Here is a 22633-nt window from a genome sequence, read left to right as displayed (position 1 = left end):
CACTTTGATGTTCACATAATGATAAAATCACCTAATAACATATTTTTCAGACTGCATCCCCATCATTAAGTGGTGCATGACCATACTGAATTTTACACAATGCTGATGAAAGAAGTCAAGAAAGACCTACCTAAATGGAGAGACGTCCATGTCCATGGATTGGAAGACTTAGATAGTAAAGATGCCAGTTCTCTCCAAGTCGACCTATAGGTTTAATATAATGCCTATCAAAATCCCAGCATAACTTTGTTGGCATAGAGAAGTTTATTCTAAAATTTATGTGGAAAGACACGTAAAATTTTATATGGAAACATAGATGAAACAATCATGAGAAAGAAGTCTAAAGTGGGAGTAATTACTCTACTTGATATTAAGGCTTACTATCTAACTACAGTAATCAATATAGTGTCATATTAGCAGAAGGATAAACACATAAATCGATGGAACAGAATAGAGAACCCAGAAATCAACCCAGTTAGTATATGACTCAGCAACTTTACTGCTGGGTATTTATCTTGGAGAAATAAAAGCATATCTTCACACAGACTTCTGTATATGAATGTTCATAACAGGTTTATTTGAATTAGCAAGAAGCAACCCAGATGTCCTTCAACAGGTGAATAGTTTAACAAACTGTAGTACAAACATATAATGGAATACTACGCAACAGTAAAAAAAGAACTGTAGATACATGCAAAAACTTGCATGAGTCACCATGGAATTACACTAAGTGAGAAAAGCCAATTCCCAAAGGTTATATACTGTAGGATTCCATTTTTATAATATTATTCAAATGACAAAATTTTGAAAATAGAGACGAGATTACTGGTTGAGAGTTTAGAGATGGGCAGGAGGAGAGGGGAAGAGAGGTGGATGTGGTTATGACAACATGAAGGATCCTATGGTATTGGAACTGTTCAGTGTCTTGAATGTGTTGGTGGATACGCAAACCTATACCTGTGATAAAAATGTATCAGACACACACACACACACACACACACACACAGAAGCATACATACTGCTGGGGAAAGTTGAATGAGATCAGTGGATTGTATTAATGTCTGTATCCTCATTGTGATATTGTACTATAGTTTTTTTTAATGTTACTTTTGGGAGAAACCAAGTAAAAGATACACAAAATATCTCTGCATTAGTTCTTACAACCGCATGTGAATCTACAGTTATCCTAATAAAAACTTCTGTTTACAAAAACTATTTCATATACAGTAAAAAAAACCTTGACATTATGACCATTCCAAGGCTTGTTTTATTGTTTGTTGTAAGAAGCGTAATTTACTCAAAGAATAACACCGGTTGAATGACTCATTAAAAAATAATTACACAAAAAGATTGAAAATAAATGGATATAAAAAAGCCATATGAGACAAGCACTCATCAAAATAAAACTGGTATAGCAATATTAACATTGGCCAAAATAATCTTTATTATGGATGAACGTTATTAGAGAAAAAGAGGGTCATTAATGATAAAAGAAGCAATTCACCTGGAACATTTAACAATCTTTAACTTGTATTACTAAACCAACATAGCCTTGAATAATATAAATCAAAAGTTAAAAATAAAGGAGAAAACGACAATTCACAATCTTAGTTTTCAAGGTTGTTTAAAGCACTTTTCTCAGTAACTATTATACCAAGAAGCTGACAATATTTGTAAGTAGAATATTTGAACAGCGTATGTAGCACCCTTCAACCGTCAGTTATGGAACTTGATGCACATTATTTCAAGGACACATGGAATATTTATAAAAACCAACCCTGTACTGGGCTACAAAGGAAGGCTCAAAATACAGTACTGAAGAATTGATAACCGTGGAGGATGGGTGAGCCATCTATGGCCAGAAGGCCAAATCCAGCCTGCCATCTGTTTTTGCAAATAAAGTATTATCGAAATACAACCATACTTATTCATTTACATATTGTCTATGGCGATTTCACACTACAATGGGAGAATTGGGTAGTTGCAACAGAGAATATATTAACCACAAAACTTGAAATATTTACTATCTGGCTTTTTACTGAAAAAGTTGCTGACCCCTGCCTTGGAGAATAGGTTCTTGGAACACAAAGCAATGCCAGAGATTAATAACACCCATGGAGAGGGACAAATATTTAGAAATTAAAAATCCACCTTTTTACACTATGTACAAGAATAGACTCAAAATGGATTAAAGACTAATTGTAAGACCTGAAACCATAAAACTTCTAGAAGGAAACATAGGCAGTATACTCTCTGATATTGCTAACAGTAATTTCTTTTCAGAGATATCCTCCCCCAATCCCCCCCCCCCAGGCAACAAAAGAAAAAATAAACAAATAGGACTACATCAAACTAAAAAGTTTTTGTACATCAAAGGAAACTATCAACAAAACAAAAAGAAAACTGAGTGATAGGGAGAAGATATTTGCTAATGATATATCTGATAAGAGGTCAATATCCAAAATATATAAAGAACTCATACAACTCAACAACAAAAAACAATCCAATTAAAAAATGGGCAGAAGACCTGAATAGATACTTCTCCAAAGAGGAAATACAGATGGCCAATAGACATATGAAAAGATGCTCATCAGAAAAATGCAAATTATCAGAGAAATGCAAATTAAAACCACAATGAGATATCACCTCACACCTGTCAGAATGGCTATCATCAATAAATCAAAGAACAGCAAGTGTTGGTGAGGATGCAGAGAATAGGGAGCTCTCATACATTGTTGGTAGGATTGGAAATTGGTACAGCCACTATGGAAAACAATCTGGAGTTTTCTCAAAAAATTAAAAATGTATATACCCCTTGACCTAGCAATTGTACTTCTGGGTCAAAGAAAATCAAAACAGTAATTCATTAAAATCTATGCACCCCAATATTCATGGCAGCACAATTTGCAATAGCCAAGATATGGAAGCAACCTAAATGCCCATCAACAGATAATAGGATAAAGAAGTTATGGTTCATGTATACAATTGAATATTACTCAGCCATTAAAAAAAATGAAATTGTACCATTTGCAACAACATGGATAAACCTAGAGGTTATTATGCTGAGTGAAATAAGTCAGACAGAGAAAGATAAATACCATATGATTTCATTTACATGCAAAATCTAAGGAACAAAAAGAAGACAGACTCAGAAATCTAGACAATTTAGTGATGGACAGAGGGGGGGTTGGGGGCTGGGGTGAAGGGTTAAAGAAGTATGAATTAGTAGTTGATAGATGTTCATGTGGATGGGGAGCACGGCATAGGGAATGCAGTTAGTGTTAATATATTGGCGAAGTGGAAAACCAGAGGAGAGAAGAAGCAATTAGAGGGATTGTTTTATAAACTATATAAATGTCTAACCAATGTACTGTATGCTTGAAACCAATAAAAAAATAATTTTTAAAAATCATACTTCTAAATAATTCCAGGATCAAAAAAAGAAGTCTAAATGGAACTTATAGGCTATATCAATGTCTACCTTTAAAATGTACATGTCAAAGGATGGGATGCAGGTAAAGAGGAACTCAAGAAATTTTAGCCTTATAATGTTAATATTAGAATATAAGAAAGATTGAAAATTAGTATGCAAATGTTCAACTGAAGGAACTAGAAAAAATGGCCAATTGATTTGTTACAAGGATGCCAAGACAATTCCACTGGGGAAAAACTAGCCTTTTCAGCTAGAACAACTGGATATCCACATGCAAAGGAATGAAATTGGACCCCTACCTCACATCATACAAAATTAACTCAAAATGATAAAAGACCAAAATATAAGAGTTAAAACTATAGAACTCTAGAAGAAAACATAGATATGAATCTTTGTGAGGTTGAATTAGGCTATATTTTTTTTAGATATAACACAAAAAACACAAGCACCAAAAGAAAAAAAATGGTTAAATTGGGCTTCATCAAAGTTTAAAAATTTTGTGCTTCAGAGGACACTATTATAAAAATGAAAAGATAGCCTACAAAGTAAAAAATATTTTCAAATCATATAACTGATAAAGGCCTGGTCTTTATAATATACAAAGAATTAGTGTAACACAACAATAAAAACAAATAACTCAGTTAAGAATTGGATAAAGGATTTGAATAGACAGTTCTCCAAAGATGTACAAATTACAAATAGACGCATAAAGAAATGTTCAGTATCATCAGTCATTAGGGAAATGCAAATCAAAACCACAATTAGATGCCACTTTATACCCGTTAGGATGGCTATAATCCAAAAAGATTGACAGTAACCAGTGTTGATGAGGATGTGGAGACATTGGAACCCTAATGCTGATGCATTACTGGTGGGATTGCAAAATGGTTCAGCTGTTTTGAAAAGTAATGTGGTAGTTTTTAAAAAGGTGTTAAATAGAGTTACTGTATGATTCAACAATTCCACTTTTGCTATGTACCCAAGAGAAATGAAAACATGTCTACCAAAAAAGGCACACATTAATGTTCATAACAACATTATTTATGATAGCTAAAAAGTGGAAACAACTCAGATGTTTATCAGCTGAGGAATGGGTAGACAAAATGTGGTATATTCATATTTTGAATTTTTATGTAAAATATCCATATTTTAAATAAAATGGAATTTTATTCAGCCATAAAATGTAATGAAGAACTGATTAATGCTACGACATGGATGAACCATAAAAACATGCCAAGTGAAAGAAGCCAGACACAAAAGGCCACATGTTGCATGATTTCATTTACATGAAATGTCCAAAATAGGCAAATCCATAGAGACATAAAGTAGATTACTGGTTGCCTAAGCTTGAGGGGAGGGAGAAATGGGGAGTAACTGCTGATGGATACGGGGTTTCTTTTGGGGGGTGATGAAATGTTATGGAATTCTATACTGGTGATGGTTGCCCAACTTCATAAATATACTAAAAGCCACTAAATTACACACTTTAAAAGGGTGACTATTTTGGTGTGTGAATTATATCTAAATTTTTTTCAAAGAGAAAAGAAGCTAGAAAGGAAATGTCTGAAATAAAAATAGAAGGAAATAATAACAAATAAAAATTAAGGAAACAAAGAAAAACAAAAAGAATCAAAGACAAAAGTTTATTTTTAGGGAAAAATATAAAAACTGAAATAAAATGCTCTAAGTGAGAATAATGATATTCTCATAAGTAAACTGGAAATGAAACCTTAAATTGTCTAAATGATGAATAAAACGAATGTGGATCCAGTTATTTTGTTGCCACAGGTTTAAGCGGTTCTATCCCACCCGTCTCTGTTATTTCCAGGAGCCATACCTTGGACTCAGAACCTTAATAGAGCCTCTACTTCTTTCCCACATTCCTTTTTTAAAGGTTCAGATGTACTGAGTGGCTGAGAAGAGCCAGGAGATGTTATGAGGCTCTGCTTTTTCCAGGGGTTTATCTTACAAAGAGTTTCTTTTCTCAGCATCACAGACTGGTTCACTTCGTTTGTCAAACTGGTCAAATTGTTTTAAAAATTTGCAACATTGACGGAATTTGGTCAAGGCAGGACATTCGTTCAGTTCAATCCCTCACATGTTCATGGCTCAGAGAAGAGTACAAGCCGCTAACTTGGTTCCATCCCAAAGGGCTGTGAGTTGTCTGAATCCACTTATTTCTGTGGCCTCCAGGCTACCCTTGGGCCAGATGCAGCCTCAAGCCAAACCCACTCCTGTTATATGTCTGGTACACTTATTGCACTTACTCTTGCCCTATCTGGAAAACTACCACCCAGAGATTCAAAACCCTGAAAAGACCAAATGCTCCCATTAGAACACATGTTTTTAACATCCTCTTTGGTGGTTTTATTGATAATATAATCTTAATTATAATGTGCAGGAGGGATTAAAGGCAAAGGAAACAGCAGTGTGACTCTCTTGCAGATGGCAAAGAGAATGCTATGCTTCCTCGGAGCCCTGGGACCTCAAATGCTGGAGCTGAGACTTCTCTCCGAGTCCGAAGAGCCACAACCTCAAGGGCCGAGAGGATATGGCCTGGAGGAGTCATTCCCTATGTCATCGGCGGGAACTTTACAGGTCGGTAGCCCAAGATGAGGCTTGCTTTGGCGTTGGGTGCTTTGTCTCCTAGGTTGACTTAGTCTTCTCAGGAAGGACTCAGGTGGGATTCAGCAGGTGTGGAGGTCACAGCATTCCTACCTGCTTACACTCCCTCATGTCTACAGGGTCAAGTGCACTAGGCCTGGAGAAACTGCAGTCTCTGTTGGGAGTATATTTCCAGAGGTGGTCACCTGATCCCAAAGGCTTCACGTAGGGGGTGACATATGACCCTGGTCTTGAAGGGTAGACAGGATTTGCACAGTGGATGTGAGCAAAGCCCTCCAGGCAGAAAAAAGAGTGTGAGCAGCTACACTTGGACCACCCTTGTACCCTGCAGTACTCCACACAGTAACCAGAATGGGCCAGTAGACATCACTGGACCTCCTGGGTCCAATCCTGGCTATAACATGTACCAGCTGTCAACCCTGGGGCAAGTTACTTAACTTCTCTGTGCCTCAATTTTCTCTTACATAAATAGGGATAACATTGTCTACTCCATAGGGTCATTTTGAGATTTAAGTAACTCAGATAAAGCAGTTAGAATAGTGCCTAGCACCTAGTAATTAGTAATTAATTATTTACCATTGATATTATTATCTTTAAAATATGTGAGCCATTGAGTGGCTTCCCTTTGCCACTAATGAAACTGAAACTCCTGACCATGGAGCCCTTCTGCAGGCGGCCCTTAGCCCTCTCCCACAGAGTGTTTTACCTTCCCTCCTCTCCCCTCCTTAGTCTTTGTGCTCTACCCTCATCAGTCATTTCTTTTCTGGAACATGCCTACCTTACTGGCACCTTAGCACACTTGCACTTGTCCTTCTGCGTAGAGTGTGCTTTCCCCAGATCCACTCTTGGCTGGCTTCTTCTTATCATTAGAGTTTCAGATCAAATGTCATGTCCACAGAAAGGCCTTCCGATTCCCTGATACCCCCACCAGCACCCCATTTTATAGCCTTGATAGCATTTGGTATCTTAACTATCTTCTTTCACACCCAATGTACTTTTCTGACCAAAGATTATATAACCTTTATCAAAATTAACTAATTTCATGTAAAGAATTTTCTTTACACAGATTTTTGTTATTCTCTAATTAGTAGATAGCTATTTTGGTGAGTAATTGAGCTATAAATAATTTGAACTAAAAGTGTCAAGATGTTTAAAAAATGGACAGCCAAGTTACTCTTATTCTGTGTGAATGTTTTTAGGGACGATGATATGGCACCACAGCTACATCTTGTAGATAGTGATGGGAACCTCCCCAGTGGTTGGTTGATTGGTTTTTTACAACAAGGTCATTCTAGAATCCAGATCCTAGTTCCAACATCCTTTGTACTTCCCAAACAGCTATTGTCCTAGCTCCTTCTCATTGCTTCTAGCAAAATCAAAACAGTCTTCTTTATATCAGATTAATAGATTTTGAAAAGAATACTTATTTCCTATCGATAACGATCAGCCTGGAGTTTGCAACTGCTTTATTCTTGCTCTCAGACAATTTATTCATTGTTTTATTTTTTAACACATTTCTAATCAAGGAACTATGAAGATAGGTTCAGAGAAAGTATGAAATCACTTATTTTCAAAGACCTTGCAGAAAATCAGGCTCAAAAATAATGCAGAAAAATTCTGAGTCTCCATGCAAAAGTAGCATGAATGTACATGCAAATCGAATTTGCAGAGCATATAGGAACACCCTCCGATAGGTATAAAATGAAATGAGGGTGTGGAATGAAGTGCTGTGAGCTACTTCAAAAGCCTAAAATTTTCCAGTTGAATAACCTGGGTAAGATTTTTTTTTAAGTTTAGCAAAGTACTTTCAATACAAAGGAAAAGTTGGGAAGCCCCGGATGGTCTGAAAGTCTATTTTTACCCTCTCTTCCAATTCACAAATGCCTACTCTCTACATTTTGACAATTCAGGAAAGTTATATTGTATTTGTAGCAAGGTAAGTTATTATTCCTAGTGCATTTCTACTCTGGGGTCATCCAAACAAGCTTTTATCTTTTTAATCATTGGAGAATGCTTTGTTGTAAGCCCACATGCCTTAAAGCATCTAAGGAAGGCATGGTCCTATGGGGAAAGTGATGAATACTTGCCTTGTCATTTCAGGAAGCCAAAGGGCCATTTTTAAGCAGGCCATGAGACACTGGGAGAAGCACACCTGTGTGACCTTCATAGAGAGGACGGATGAAGAAAGCTTTATTGTGTTCAGTTACAGAACCTGTGGGTAAGTAAGTGAAAGCAAGACCGCCTAGTGGAATCAGAGGCAGCCAAAGCTGATGGCTCATAAGTCTTGAATTTTCTCTATAAAACCAAGTATTTCCAATGACCTGCAGTATATCGGAGCCCTAGATTTATCAGAAACTCCCCTTGCCCTCAATGAACTCACAATCCAGTGACAGAGTAAGTGGGTCAAAAGGAAGACTCCAAGAAGACAAGGGTTCTGGATTTCCTGTCATGGGAGCAATGGAAGGAATTGGAGGTATTTCCTATGGAGAAGTAGTTCTGAAACAATTTAGGTCAGTAACCTCACTGAGAAACTGATGAAGCTATGGGCTCCCTCACGATGGATGTACATATATGCTAAGTTCTGAATGAAATTTTATGGGCTTATGGATTTCCTCAAGAAAATATAACAAATAATAAGATAAATAGATTATACCTAAACTTATCTGTTATACCAATAAATGTGCGATTTAAGACAGAAAAAGTTCTCATATTGGTTCAAAAACTTAAACCCAACTACATGCTGCCTACACGATATGACTACTGTAGATAATGACTCAGAAAGGTTTCAAAAGTTTAAAGGGAAAGAAGGCCTACAGGCAAATTCTAACAAAAAGAAAACTGGGATCACAATTTTACTTACGGGCAAGGTCTTTTTTGTTTTATTTTAAAAGTATTAAAAAAAAGAAGAAGAAGTTAGACACCTTATAATGAGAAAGAGTACAAGCTACAATAAAAATATAACTCATAAATCTTTATGCACCAAATAGCATAGCACTGAGTCATAAAACAAGCCAAAGTGAATTCAAGGGGAGTTTGACAGAAACACCAGAGACTTTATTTCATTTCTGTCAGTGCGTGTAGATAACTGTCAAGTTAATCAAAAATTAAATAGAGATTTGTAGAGGATTTAAAAAATATAATTAATGGAGTTGATTCAATAGGTTTATCAGATTCTATAACTTGATACCACATCTTGTTTTAAAAGTGCCTGTCGAACTATTATAGACATTGTCCATCTATTAAGCATTAAGAACACCTTAATAAATTCTGAAAGGCAAAATAGCATCAAAAATTCTCTAATTGCAAAGCAATGAAACTGGACATAATAACATAACAAAAAATAGAATAAACACTCCTGAATTAACTGGTAAGTTAAAAGCTCCCTCCCCCCGTTTTTTTGGTTTGTTTGTTTGTTTGTTAGTTTGTTTTTACAACTCTTAGGTCATAAAGAAATCAGGAATAAAATTACAAAGTATCAAGATAAGGAAAGCCCTAGAGTTCAAAAATGAAGAGAGACGGCTGAAGCTATGTCCAGAGGAAAACCTACCACCTCAGATTCCACATCACTAATTAAGAATGACAATGAAATATTCAATTCAAAAAAGTTAGCAAAATTAATAAGAACATCAAAACCGCCACCACAGCAAAATAAACCTAATGAGAACATAAGGAAATAGGGTACCACATTATAGGACTAGTAAATCGAAGAGTGAATTCTTCGAATAAACAAACAAACAACCGTAAAACTACCTGTTAGTTTAACTAAGATTTTAAAAAGCAGCAGTGCAGAAATATACAAAATCAGAAATGAAAAAGGGGGAAAGAGCCACAGATACAGCAGCATCATAAGAGAGTATTTTGTAAAACTCTAGGGCAAGAAGTGTGGAAGTCTTGATAATGCGAATGACTTCAAGACAAATATAAAGTGTGACACAGACCAGTAACTGTGAGAGAAATTGAAAAATTGAGGGAAAAAGCTCTCTCCCTCAAAGCACCAATTCTAGAGTTTCACAGATGAATTCTTTCAAATCTTCATGAAACAGATTATGCTGGTACTATTTAGCTTTTTAGAGCATAGAAAAAGAACACTTCCTTCCAAATTACTTTTAAGGAGCTATCATGGCATTGCTACCCCAAAATGACAAATACGACATCAAAACAAGAGACAAGTACAGACTCATCTAACTTATGAATGGCCATGTCAAATCCTAACTAAAATGTTATCGAGAACAAGAAAGTGAGCTGCCAAGAAGATATATCTAAGGAATACAAGACTAGTTCAACATTTAGGAAATCTATTTTCATGATTCACTATATTGATAGAAGAGAGAAGCCATATTAAAATCTCAATAGATGTTAAAAAGGCATCTGCACAATTTAACATGCATCTTTTTGTTTGTTTTTTTAAAAAAGTAGCCAAGCTAGCACAGGAATAAATGTCAAGGATAGATCCTTGACTTACTCTCTCTATGTATATATACATAGAGAAAGAGATAAAGGGAGAGAAAATATTGTATAACAATATTTAATAGAGGTTAACTGGGTGATGGAATTTAGACTATTTTAATTTTTTTATACCTTTCTAGTTAGAAATAATTAATAAATGTTATTTGAAAAAATAATTATGCCCAGAAGGAGAGTCATCCCTCTGGCTCTCTGTTAATGGTATCGAGACTCGTCCTTTACACAAACTCGGCTGCCTCTTTCCTCATCTCTCCTCCTTGTCATCAGTGATGGTCCAGCAGACTCAGTGGAAGAAGGGTCGGGGAGGTTATGTGTTTTATTCCAGGAAGAGAGACCATATCTCTCTTTGGACTCTCAGGTGGATCCATGAGCACCAAAAAGGTTAAGAACCATTTTTCGAGGATTTTTCTGTATTGGAAAGGAAGTTGGACAATGAGAGCACTTTCAGCTCTAAAATTTTGTAGGTTTTTTCGGCACACACACATATATACACACTGGGGAGGGGCACTAGATTCTTGCTATTCCCTGACTGCTAACCTGGGTATTTCTGCAATTGTCCAGCTGTTGTTCCTATGTTGGGCGCAGAGGAGGAGGCCCACAGGCCATATCCATTGGGAAAAACTGTGACAAGTTTGGCATTGTGGCTCATGAGCTGGGCCATGTGGTTGGGTTCTGGCATGAACACACCCGTCCAGACAGAGACCAGCATGTCACCATCATCAGAGAAAACATCCAGCCAGGTAAGGAGCTTGTGCGGAGTCTGGAAGTTAAAGGCCACGAAGGTGGTATCCATGGGGTAGAGGGTAGGTATGGAGGCAGTGACCCTATTGTGCAGGTATTTGTCACCAGCATTGCCACTGTCCATCTGTGGCCCTTCTTGGGAGGTCGTCTACCATAGCTTGTAGGTTAGATCGAAGCAAAATGACTTTCCATGTTGTAAAGGACAATAAAGTCCAACTCCGTTTCCTAAAAGGAACAGAATGGACCAGAACACTATACCAGCATCAAAGCTGATAAGCCAAAAAAGTGTTCTTGGTTGCTTTTATGAGTCATTTTTGCTGACTAAAGCAACACATCTTTTTGAAGCTGAAATACAATTAGGACAGGAGTACATATAAAAACAGTATTTCTGCCTAGAAATGTTCTGCCCCAAGGCAGATAAAGTGTCTGGATTTCTGAAAAAGTACTTTCTCATATGAAGTAATTTTTTATAGAAATTCATATTGAACATCAAAGTAGCTGCTTGAATAATATGGTTGCTTTAAAAAATGCTTTCAAGGGTCTGAATCGTGAACTATCTGGGATTGAACTTTGACTTGTTTTCTTTTGTTTTTACAGTAGCAAGAGGAGAGTTTTTTGTTGTTGTTTGTTTGTTATTGTTTTGTTTTGTTTTGCAATCAGATTGATAACTGACCTGCCTGCAAACTTAGTTTAAGAGTTTGGAGTGGCATTTGGGGAGGGATATTGGGTGGTGGGATTGGGGAAACACAGGGCTTATTCTAAGTTTTAAATTTCAATCTGTTAAAAAATGGCAACGAGAACCATCACCAACCCAGTTACTTGACTGAGTGGGCTAACTGAGCTCTCGGAAGTTGCTATGGGCCCTCCTTCTCCCCCCTTCTGCCTCCTTTCAGGTGCCTGCCTTGGTTTTCAAAGGCCTTAACCGAGTGTTGTGTCACAGGTCAGGAGTATAATTTCTTAAAAATGGAAGCTGGGGAAGTGAGCTCTCTGGGAGAGACGTACGACTTTGACAGCATCATGCACTACGCCCGGAACACCTTCTCAAGGTCAGAGTCTATGGTTATGCCTTGTCTGTGTTTTACTGTGCCTGCTGCAGGCTCGGGTCAGATTCCTGGAGGTCTGTGGAGAGTGGGTCTCTCCATGCTCCTAGCGCAGTTCGCATGTCTGTCTTTGAAATACAGTGTGGCCTCTGGGCTGCAGTGAAATATAATCTAATCAGGTTCCCACTAATAAGATTGAATCCCATAGTGAACCTGGTAGTCCATCATGCCCTAGTGTCACAACCAGCAAACCGTTATTGAGAGGTTGGCTGTGATAATAACTTAAGGCTCTGTGTGTAATTTCTAGTGGGTGGGGTATCTTCTAAAGTATGTCCTTGATGTAAGTATGTTGGCATTTACCATTTCTCTTAGAGGAGGTTTGGTTTATTGGAAGCTAGACTGCATTAGAGCTGCGGTGAGGGTGGAGTACGCTGCTAAATCATAGATCCATTTCAGAGAGGAGGATATATTGAGGCTCCAGCCAGTGTGAGGGCACACGAGTAGCTGGGGTCAGAGTGAGAACAAAGATCCAGGTCTCCTGCCTGCTGGTCACATGTGATGGTCGCTGGTATCCCCAAGTATGGTGGAACCCGTTATTTATGGCCGGCATTGGCAGGGTCTGTTTTGATGAGTTAGTCCTGTACTGGACCAGGTGTTAACTATTTTCAGTACTGTGTCTGCTTCTAGACCACACGAGAATTTTATATGTAGAAGTTTTCCCCTACTAGACACAGCTTTGTAGATCTCTCCAACGTTGAGGTGCAAATATTTTTTTCTCTTGGTACTTTTTTCTGAGTCTCCTCTTAAAACCAGCTATTTGCTAGCTAGCTATTTATTTATTTATCTATTTATTTATTTATTTATTTATTTATTGAGTTAAAATCATCATCCAAAAAAAAAAAAGATTTGAGGTGATTACCAGTTTAAACATAAGCCAAAAAGAAAATGAATTGGTGAGGAAATTTAAGCATGGGAGAGGGGGAAAAATAAAGGTAGATAACCAGGTTGAAGTTTGAAATGAATTTACTATTCCGAATATATGCCATTAAGTCATGTACGATTGTTGAGATTAGCAATAAATATTGTCCTGTGCTCCCTAGCAGTCACAGCAAAGAGGGAAACAGTCCATTTCGTGAGTCACTATGTCCATAAAGGTCAAAGAAAATCATTTGTTCAGAAGACACACAGCTTTTGAGAGTGAAGAAGAAACTATTTAGCCAGGGCTCCTTGGCTCTTGGGTACGGCTGCTGAAAGCATGTGGTCGATGAGGTCACAGAGTCATGGGAGAGAGCCTCCAAACCCCAGCATCCCGAGTTCTCAGAGGGTGTTTGTTGTTCCTCCGGCCACACAGCTAATTTAGTTATGATCTCCGTCCTGCGCCCAGACTGGAACTCTCCAGAGTGGAGTTTGGTCTATGTCAGCATCCTTGAACAACTGACCTAAGAGTAAGCGACTCTATTCTCTTTACTCTTCTCTGGGCTCTTTATCAGAAGATACAACAGGCAACATGGTGTCATGAAAAGACCACTAAACTGAGAGTCATAAGATTGGGTTCCAGTCTGGGTTCCAGGAACTATGCTTTTGAGGGAAGTCTAGGCAGCAATTAGAGGCAGCTACGTGCTGGGTTGAATAGCCGCCTTCCTGGGCCTCAGTTTCCTCGTGACAGAGTTGGACTAGATGTTCTCCACATCCCCTTCAGCTCAAGTGTTTCATGTTGTAATGTCTAAATCTGGTGCAGATTTAGAAGGATTAACAGAAATGATCTCATTTGTTGCCGTGTGGAAATCTGAGGCTTCCCTTCCTTCGTTGGGAAACTGAGGTTTTGGGGCACCTGCTAAGCAGGTGTAGGGGAGAGTCTCAGGGAGCTAATGGGGAGAGCACGATGAGGGATCCCCTGCAGAGGCCAGAGTTGACAGAGGTGCTTGGGTGTTGGGGCCGGGCTGACTCACAGGCTGGGAAATGGTGCGGGGAAGAGTTGGGTCACCCCACATCAGCCCTAGGGGCTGCCGGCTGCCGAGTAAAGACGAGATGTTGATTTTGTTAGGGAATCAAAATCAAGTTGGTCCAAGTGAGAAGCTTGTCCCTTTGGTCTTGTTTCTGTAGCTGTCATGACTCTTCATATTGCTTTATAATTATCAATTAATTATTATTATAAATTTATCTATTAATATTTATCTGTTGCATTCTCCTCTCCCTCACTAGACTGAGATCTTTGAGGACAGAAACTATCTTACTCTCTTCTAGTTCCCAGCACCCAACGCAGTGGGTTCATTTGTTAAATGAATAAATTAATGAATGAGTCGAAGGAGGCAGGGAAATTCACGATGCTGGAGACTAGGTGAGGGAAGAAATTTTCATTATCCTCATTGCAGTTCTTTCCAAAACCTCACAAATACAGTGATCGCTTCATTGAGGAGAATCTACAAGTATCTACGAGGTAGGGAATATTGGATAAATAACTACTAATGGGTTGTAGGAACTGCACTGCCTTCTCAGTGTCTGCTCTGTACCAGTTACTATGCAAAGCTCTGAAGCCAGAGGCCAAAGCAAGAAAAATGCAGACAGCATCTTCTGACACCAGCATTTTTTTTTTCTTTCTTTAAAAAAAGTCTTATTTTTTTCCCTTTGATTTCAAGCCCACAATGCCAGCCCCGTCACCTTTCAGGAGATAATTATTATTAACAAATTTGTCGATGTGAAGCACTTTGCCAGCTCAGAGATAATAGTATTATCACGAGATAATAGTTCTTCATCAAGAGTACCCGGAACCCCTTAGAGGGAGACTGGCAGACAGGCAGCAAAGGGTATGATGGCAGCTGGGTAGGAGCAGGGCACCTTCCCTGAAGGCGCTGTTGGGAGGAAGACTTCCCCTTCTGCTACAGTGATGTTATCTGTTGCTGCAGAACAATCTACTCCAAACCTAGCAGCTTACAACTTATTTTTTATGGTATTGTGGGTCATTCTGGCTTATTCTTCTCTGGTCTTGCCTGGGATCATGCCTGCAGCAATCCTCATTTGACAGCATGGTTGGGTTAGGTGTCCAGGATGGCTAGTGCCAGGTCTGGCCATTGTGCCGCCTGCCCACTAGGACCCCTTGATTCTCTTCTGTGTGGCTTCCCATCCTCCAGTGGGTTAGACTGGGCATCTCATCACACAGAAACTCAGGGTTCCTAAAGGACAAGCTGCGAGGCCACAAGACTCTTAAGGCCCAGGCTCTGGAACTTGCATGATATCACTTCTGTCACATTCTGTTGGCCAGAGCAAGTCACAGGCCAGCCCTGATTCAAGTGATGGAGAGATTGGTTCTGCCTCTTAATGGGTGAAGTGGCAACGTCACCTTGCCAAGGTATGTGGTGTTAGGAGGTGCAGTTCATTATTTTAACAACCTACCACAACTACCTTCTCACCTCTGCCCCAGAGGCCAGAGTGGTCTCAGCAAATCTATTTTCTAGCCAGTGGATGCCTGCATTGTCCTTTGTGCAGTTTTCTGCATGGATTTCCAGAAAACTATGTTGTTCAGTAGGACATTTATCAATGACATCCTTACCACTGGGCTTTCCTGGCCCACTTTTTGTCAGAAGTTTCCCACTCTCTAACTCCATGTCATTACTTCTGGTCACGTGTCCCCTGGAGCTAGCCTGTACATCGTCTTTGATTCTGTAAAAGAACAGAAAATGGCCTATAGAACATTTACTCATCTGGGGGCAAATGTTACTCCTGCTGATGAGAAACCCAGGCTTCATGCGTCTTTACGACTGAGCTGTCTCCTTCCAACTTTATTCCTTCTAGTTTATGGCAGCTTCTTCCCTCTCCGGTTGATTGGAGCTGGACTGTGGGGAGTGGTGTCCTTGGAGGTTTTGTTGGGCAGGGGTCCAGGAGATGAGGAGACAGTTCTGTCGTATAGGAGTGTTTTTGTATGAAAAACTCAAGAGTTGACAGTTTTACTCCTTAAGGCATCTGCCAAACCCTTTCTTAGTTTAGCAGAATGTCAATGCTAAATATTGTCCTACTTAGAAGCCAGGATGCTACTGCAGTGGTTTATACAGAGGACGCCTCTTTTAATAAACATCTTCCAGAATCCACCACCTTGCTGGTAGCTCAGGATATGCTGGGGTGGGATGAAGGTTGGGTGTCCCAGCCCCCAAGAGCGGTCTCAGCATGAGCCCATGCTGTTCCTGCTGCTCTGAAGCCACAGGTGTTCTTAACTCTTTTATCTGAAATACCTTAAGGCCTACTATTTTGGGGGCAGTGGGAAACACTGGCTGGAAGGAGGAAGATGCCAGGAGGTGGGCTCCAGGCCGGCCTGGGTTCCAGGGCTGGCTCTTCATTACTAGCTCTGTACTGTGGCTGAGTCACTTAAGTTCTGTGGGCTTGCTCTTCTCTCCAGGAGCGAGGAACCCTAATAATAGTGGTACCCGCTTCCTAAGGTATTATGAGGATTAAATAAGATGGTGCATGTAAAGTATCCATCCAGGGCCTGGCACATAGAAAGGTCCTGGGAACAACTCGGTGAGTGTGAGTACACATTCTCAGCCTAGCAGGCCACTAGCCAAGTCGTCTATATGGCGTGGTCATCAACAAGGTCAGTTCATCTGGGGTGCTAAGAGATTGTGGTGAGCCTTGCATTTTGAGCAGGAAAATTTCTTCAGGGGAATCAAGAAAATAATTACAAATGAACACCTGTTAGGGCAGAAGGATCTATTTTTTGATTAGTAGGTGATCAAATTTTGGATTTTATGTGGAGCTGTCGCATGTGACTTGAAACTTGGTGAGGTCAATGAAGGAAGCCAAGGATTCCACTGAAGTTTCTCTAGAGGACTCCAGGTCCAGAGGTGAGATGATGAGAATTAGAGACGTAGGCCAGGTGGCTAAATGTTGACGGTAGGGGTGTTAAAGAGTATTTCAGCAGGTTATCTAGGCTCCTGTGTGCTAACATTGGAAGGAAGGTGAGGTTGAAGTCTAGTTTAGAAAAAAAGTATATACGAAAATAAAAAGGAGGAAATAGGGATGATCTATATTTTCCAAGATAGTGCAGAATTTAGGGGGAAGGAAATATTTGCAAGAGAAAGAGAAGAGAAAGGACAGTGCAGCTAATAACTATAGATGGCGAGAATTGTCGTGTTCCCTTTTGGGTGTAAATAACTATTTTGCAAAATCTTTTGAAGACACTGTTCTATCTTGGCTGCATAATTTAGTTCAAGAAGTGTTCCTTGAGGCCTGCGATGTTCTAGTCCCTGAGAACTTAGAGGTGAAGGACCCAGTCTCTCTGCTGGAAGTACTTACTGTTTACCAGAGAAGGCAATTATCATTACCCCTTGAAAAGGACAATACGGTGTGATAAGAGGTTAGATGACTAAGACGCAGAGGAAAGAATGATTAACTCAAGATGGGAGGGAAAGAAGGACTCAAAAGACTTTATGAGGGAAAGCCACGTGATGGGGTTTTGGAGAATGAACAGGAGTTTGCTAGTGGACAAGAGGATGGGCAGTGGACAACTTCAGCAGAGGATAGCATGCGCAAGGGTATGTTTGGGGCTAGCGAGAGTTCAGTGTTGTTTAAGATAACAAGTGAAGTGGGGGGTGTCAGGAAATGTGGTCAGAAGCCCATGAGCCATGGGCCTGGAGATCCAGGTGGTGATCGGAGGTCAGCGAAGGCTTCCAAGTAGAAAGGGCACACGCCTGCCCTTGCATTTCAGGACAATTATGTTGTGTCTGTGTCTGGGTTAGAGCAGAGGTAGCTGAGTCTACAAAAAAGGGAAGCCAGTTAAGAAGCTACTAGGATGAATTCAGGAAGGGGAAGCTGATTGCCTGAACTGAGGCAGTGGTCTGGAACAGGAGGAGGGCGTGGATTTAAGGCATGCATAGAAGGTGCCATGGATAGGACCTGGTTCCTGGTTTCCACAAGGGAACGTGAGGGAGAGGAAGGAGCTGCAGTCACCTTCAGATTCAGTCTCGGGAGACGAGGTTCATGGAAGCGGCAGGAGAATAATAGAATACATTCTGTTTGGAATGCGTTGGATATACGAGGCCCACAGGACAGCCCAATGGAAATTTCAGAAGGCATCTGGCTTAGCAGATGGTTCTGGGGCTGGAATCAGAGAATTAGCTGTGAGCCTATAGGTGGTAGTTAAAGCCCAGGAAGCAGGTGGAACGGGAGAATGCTGAAAAGCAGGAGAGAGAGAGAGAGGGGCCGAAACTAGAGGGACAGTCCTTGTGGGGGAAGCAGAAGAAGAGAATCCTAACTTAGTGCTCAGAGAGAGCAGTGCCCTGGGAACCAGGAAGAAGAGAATCCGAGGAGGGAGGGGACAGCGCAGGTGTCAGTGCTGTAGAGAGGGCAGGTGAAGAGTGATAAGTGTCCATCCAAGCTGTCTATTGGTCTTGACTGGTGACTGTTGCTGATGTGGTCAGATTGCAGCTGGATTAAGGTGAGCATCCAGACAGAGAATGGAAACAGTTCTTTCCAGAAACTTGGTTCAGAAGAGAAGAAAAGAAACAGGGTGGTAGCTGGAGAAGGTGGCGGTTCAAGGAAAGGCCCCAAGTCAGGGGTCTGGGAGCAGAGTGGGGGGGGGGGCGGGGCTCAAGCAGGGTGTAAACCACGCCCACGACGTGGAGGTGTGAAGAGGGCCAGCGTTCAGCCAGGCATCCTGGTGTCCACTGGTCTGCGTCAGTCATTTTAGATTCCATTCGTGTGGGAGTAGAATAAGACATTAGAGTTAGAAAGAACTGCCATGACCATCTAGGCCAACCTCTTATTGTTTAGAGACGTAAACTGAGGCTCAGAGAAGGGAAGAGACTTGTCCGAGCTCAGGTGGCAGAGCCAAGCCTTACACAGAAATCTCTAGGCCAGGGCTCTCGACTACCTCTAGTTGTCTGCATTCATCTCATTTTCCATCTGATTAGTCTTCTGACCAGCAAAGCCCCTAAACTCCAACCCCCATTACTCACCAAATCATTAACCAGCACTTCCTGACCAGCCCGGAAGAGTCTAACACTGTCCTGGTTCCCACGCCCCCTCTGGAGCCTCTCCAGGACTTTTCCATGCTCAGTACTGCCCTTGCACAACTCCAGAGGGTGCCACTCACACCGTAGTCTCTCTCAATGGTGCTGCCTGCAGCTGTGCATGTGGACCTGCCAGGGGCTTCATGGAAATGCTCAACAGACATCAGTAAGGAAGCCCTTAGGCCACTGGGCTAGGGCATATTTTTAAACTTGGCAGAGTCGTTTTCCCATTGGAAAGTGAGCAAACAGCTGATGAAATAAATGCTCAAATGCCAGCCAGAGAGCAGGCCGGGGGGTAGGAATGTTGATGAGATTTTGAGCAAGGCAGTGAAGACTGTAAATCCCAGCGCCGACAGCCTGACAGCCTTGACTTTTCCTTCTCCTTTTTCTCCCTCCCTTTTCTTCCTATAGAGGAGTTTTCTTAGACACCATCCTTCCCCGTCGAGACGACAATGGCGTCAGGCCAACCATTGGCCAGCGTGTGCGGCTCAGTCAGGGAGACATAGCTCAAGCCAGGAAGCTGTACAAATGCCCAGGTAACTGTGAACCCTGGGGAGTCCCAGGGCCCCATGGCACCCTCGGAGCATGACTCCACTGCCCTTGGCAAACATTCCCCTTGGCTGGGAAGACATCCTGGGGAACCTGGAGAGTGCTCCCTGGCAGCTGTGATTTCTGATGTGTCGCTATTAGGAGGTGTTAGTATAGAACCCCGAATGGTGAAGTGATTGCCGGTATGAAGCAAATAACAGGTTTTGGAACCCTCAGCTCAGCTCGTGGGAAGCTGCAGAATTTCCTGGTAAAGCTCTGATATTCAGAAGAGAAAGAAGGCCTAGCAGAACAACCATAAACCAGGGGCCAATGCACTGAGCACCATTCAATGGCGAAAGCATCCCCGCTTTCTATGGGACTAAGGGATTTGTTTTTGGCAAAATAAAAACTAAAGGTTTTTCAGGAAGACAAAGAACAAAGGCAGATGCTTTTGCAAAGGTGGGAGTCAGCTTCCCAAACACTGGGAAGGGAGGGAGTCTCAGTGCTGTAAATGAGGTCGTTTCTACGGCCTTGGGGCTCTCCCAGCCATCCAAGGTGCCGGTCAGTGGCTACCAGTCTGCCGTTGAGGTCTGGACAGTACACAGGGGTCTGAGCAGATGCCCGCTTCCCTGCCAGTTCAGAAGCCTGTTTCCCTTGAATCTGCCCTCTTTGCTTTGTGTCCCCTTGGCTTCAGCATCATCACACCCCCTGCTGGCCTGGGGGAGAGCTCATATTGACCCTTTTAGGCTGTTGAACTTCAGTGAAAAGCATTGGTTACAGCTGCCGAGTGTTTATCATTGTTAGGACAGAATGTATTTCAGTGGTTCAGGGAGGAAGAACGAAATTCTATTACCAAAAAGTTCAGGAGCCTTTTCCAAACCCCCAGACGAGGCATACGGTTTGACCACGGGACAGAATATTTGAAATAGAGGCCATCTTAGAAAATCTGGGCTATCACATTGCCCTACTGAGCCTTATCACAAGGCTTACAAGGGACCGTGTGAGGCTTGCTCCATCATGAAACTCTAGGAAATATGTTCATCCAGCTATTAGTCATTTGGGAGAATGTTAGGGCTGCAATACAGGACACACATATCATATAACCTTGCTGAATTGAAAGAGAAACCTTATAGCATTCCGTGGGAAATGCCGTAGTATTTATTTAGTTATAATGTATATGCTTCTTACTTCCCAAAAGGATTCGAGGCAGCTGGTAAATACCATGGAGCCATACAGCAACGTCTCTGTTCCTGCAGAATGTTGATGATTCTTCTGAAATAATTTCCATGGAACCCTCGGGGGTGTTGACTGCCGGGCATAATTCTCATGAAGCCTGGCAGTTGTTCAGTAATACGATACCGAAGCCCCGATATCCAGGATTTCCTGAGGCCGACGACGGGCCGTTCTCCAGCTATCCCTTCCTGCAGCTCCAAAAGTGCAGCTCTCAAGTCCTTTCGAGTAGCGGCTGAAAGCGAGGGTGGTAGCCATGCAGAGTTTGAATTGCACTTAGGAAAATGTGCATGAGGATGCTTCTTTCCCACACTTTGGGGGTAGCCACATAAGACGGGGAGCAGGGGAGGCCCTAGCAACCCAGTGTCTTTGTCTTCGGAGTCTGAGCCCCTGGGAGTTTGGGGAACGTGAAAGCTCTGACTTCCAAGCTTACTCATACAGGTGTCTTTTTTTTTTTTTTTTTTGAGGACAAATTAGGGAAATATTTCTCACATACATAAGGATTATGTTCTGGGCTCCTGACCTAGCAACCTTCAAACATCGAAGGGCAGAAGAACCTGTAGAGTATTCCAGCTTCCTGTGCCTCTGGTCATTTTTCTGTTTTCTTGACTATTTGGTAGCTCATTGAGAGGTGGATAGCAGAAAAAGAAAAGGCAAGATTCAAACTAACAGCAGAAATAAGTTTTAAAAGTTTTTTGTTTGTTTGTTTGTTTCATCTACTTGCACATTCATATTCTCTCTGCCACAGGTATTGTTAGTAGTAATTATAAGGCTTCTACTGAGACGGTCCATTTCATTTAACGCAGATGATTTCACTAACCTGGGTAGGTCTCACCCATTTTACAGATGAGAAAACTAAAGTCACCACCACACACCAGGCTGGAGAGCTGAGGTTCAAACCCAGCCCTAGGTCACACTCAAGCCTGAGAGCCTCAGAAGAATCCCTGGGGTGTTCCTTTTTGGTGCACGGACCCTATTTTCATTTTTATTGGCCAGGAAAATGTCAGTCTGCCTGGCATGCTTCTCACCAGCGTGTTCTGGGGGCTCTGGCTGAAAGCGTGGATTTGCTCCCTGGACAGGGGGCTCGCAGGCGGGGAGCGTGTGCTGTGCCAGAATCACAGTTGTCGTTTTGCTTGTGCAGCGTGTGGGGAGACCCTGCAGGACTCAACGGGAAACTTTTCCGCGCCTGGGTTTCCAAATGGCTACCCTTCTTATTCCCATTGCGTCTGGAGGATATCCGTCACTCCAGGGGAGAAGGTAGGTGTGGAGCTACCTCAGGAAATGATATAGCATTTGTTGAGTTGGGTGACGCGCGATGACATTATTATTATTAATAGTAGTAATAATAATAGCTGTTATGTTATGGGCACTCACTATGTGCCAGGCACTGTGCTAGCTTGCTTAGTCTTGTTTACTTCTAGACTTTTCAGCCGGTCTCCCTCGTATAAATGGAGGCCTGTGTACTAAATGTGGACATGAGTTATAAATCAAGCTCATGGTTTATAAAAACAAAGTAGGCTCTATCCGTCTACCTTGATAAACACACTGTCAGAATGCCCTGGAAGGCAAGGATC

At 41.3% G+C, this 22633-nt stretch overlaps 1 protein-coding gene across 1 annotated transcript in view; it reads left to right on the top strand.

Moving 5' to 3' along the window:
* TLL2 (tolloid like 2) overlaps positions 1 to 22633 on the top strand; it is a 117667-nt gene that overhangs the window by 60681 nt on the left and 34353 nt on the right. The window contains exons 4-9 of the mRNA XM_016164104.2: positions 5879 to 6031; positions 8159 to 8276; positions 11084 to 11262; positions 12204 to 12309; positions 19713 to 19837; positions 22201 to 22316. Of these exons, the coding sequence (XP_016019590.2) occupies positions 5879 to 6031; positions 8159 to 8276; positions 11084 to 11262; positions 12204 to 12309; positions 19713 to 19837; positions 22201 to 22316 (797 nt within the window). The remainder of the gene's footprint in view (positions 1 to 5878; positions 6032 to 8158; positions 8277 to 11083; positions 11263 to 12203; positions 12310 to 19712; positions 19838 to 22200; positions 22317 to 22633) is intronic.

This window comes from Rousettus aegyptiacus, unplaced genomic scaffold (assembly GCF_014176215.1).
Source record: "Rousettus aegyptiacus isolate mRouAeg1 unplaced genomic scaffold, mRouAeg1.p scaffold_m13_p_6, whole genome shotgun sequence".
Lineage (NCBI taxonomy): Eukaryota > Metazoa > Chordata > Mammalia > Chiroptera > Pteropodidae > Rousettus > Rousettus aegyptiacus.
This window is presented reverse-complemented; position numbering and strand designations above follow the sequence as displayed.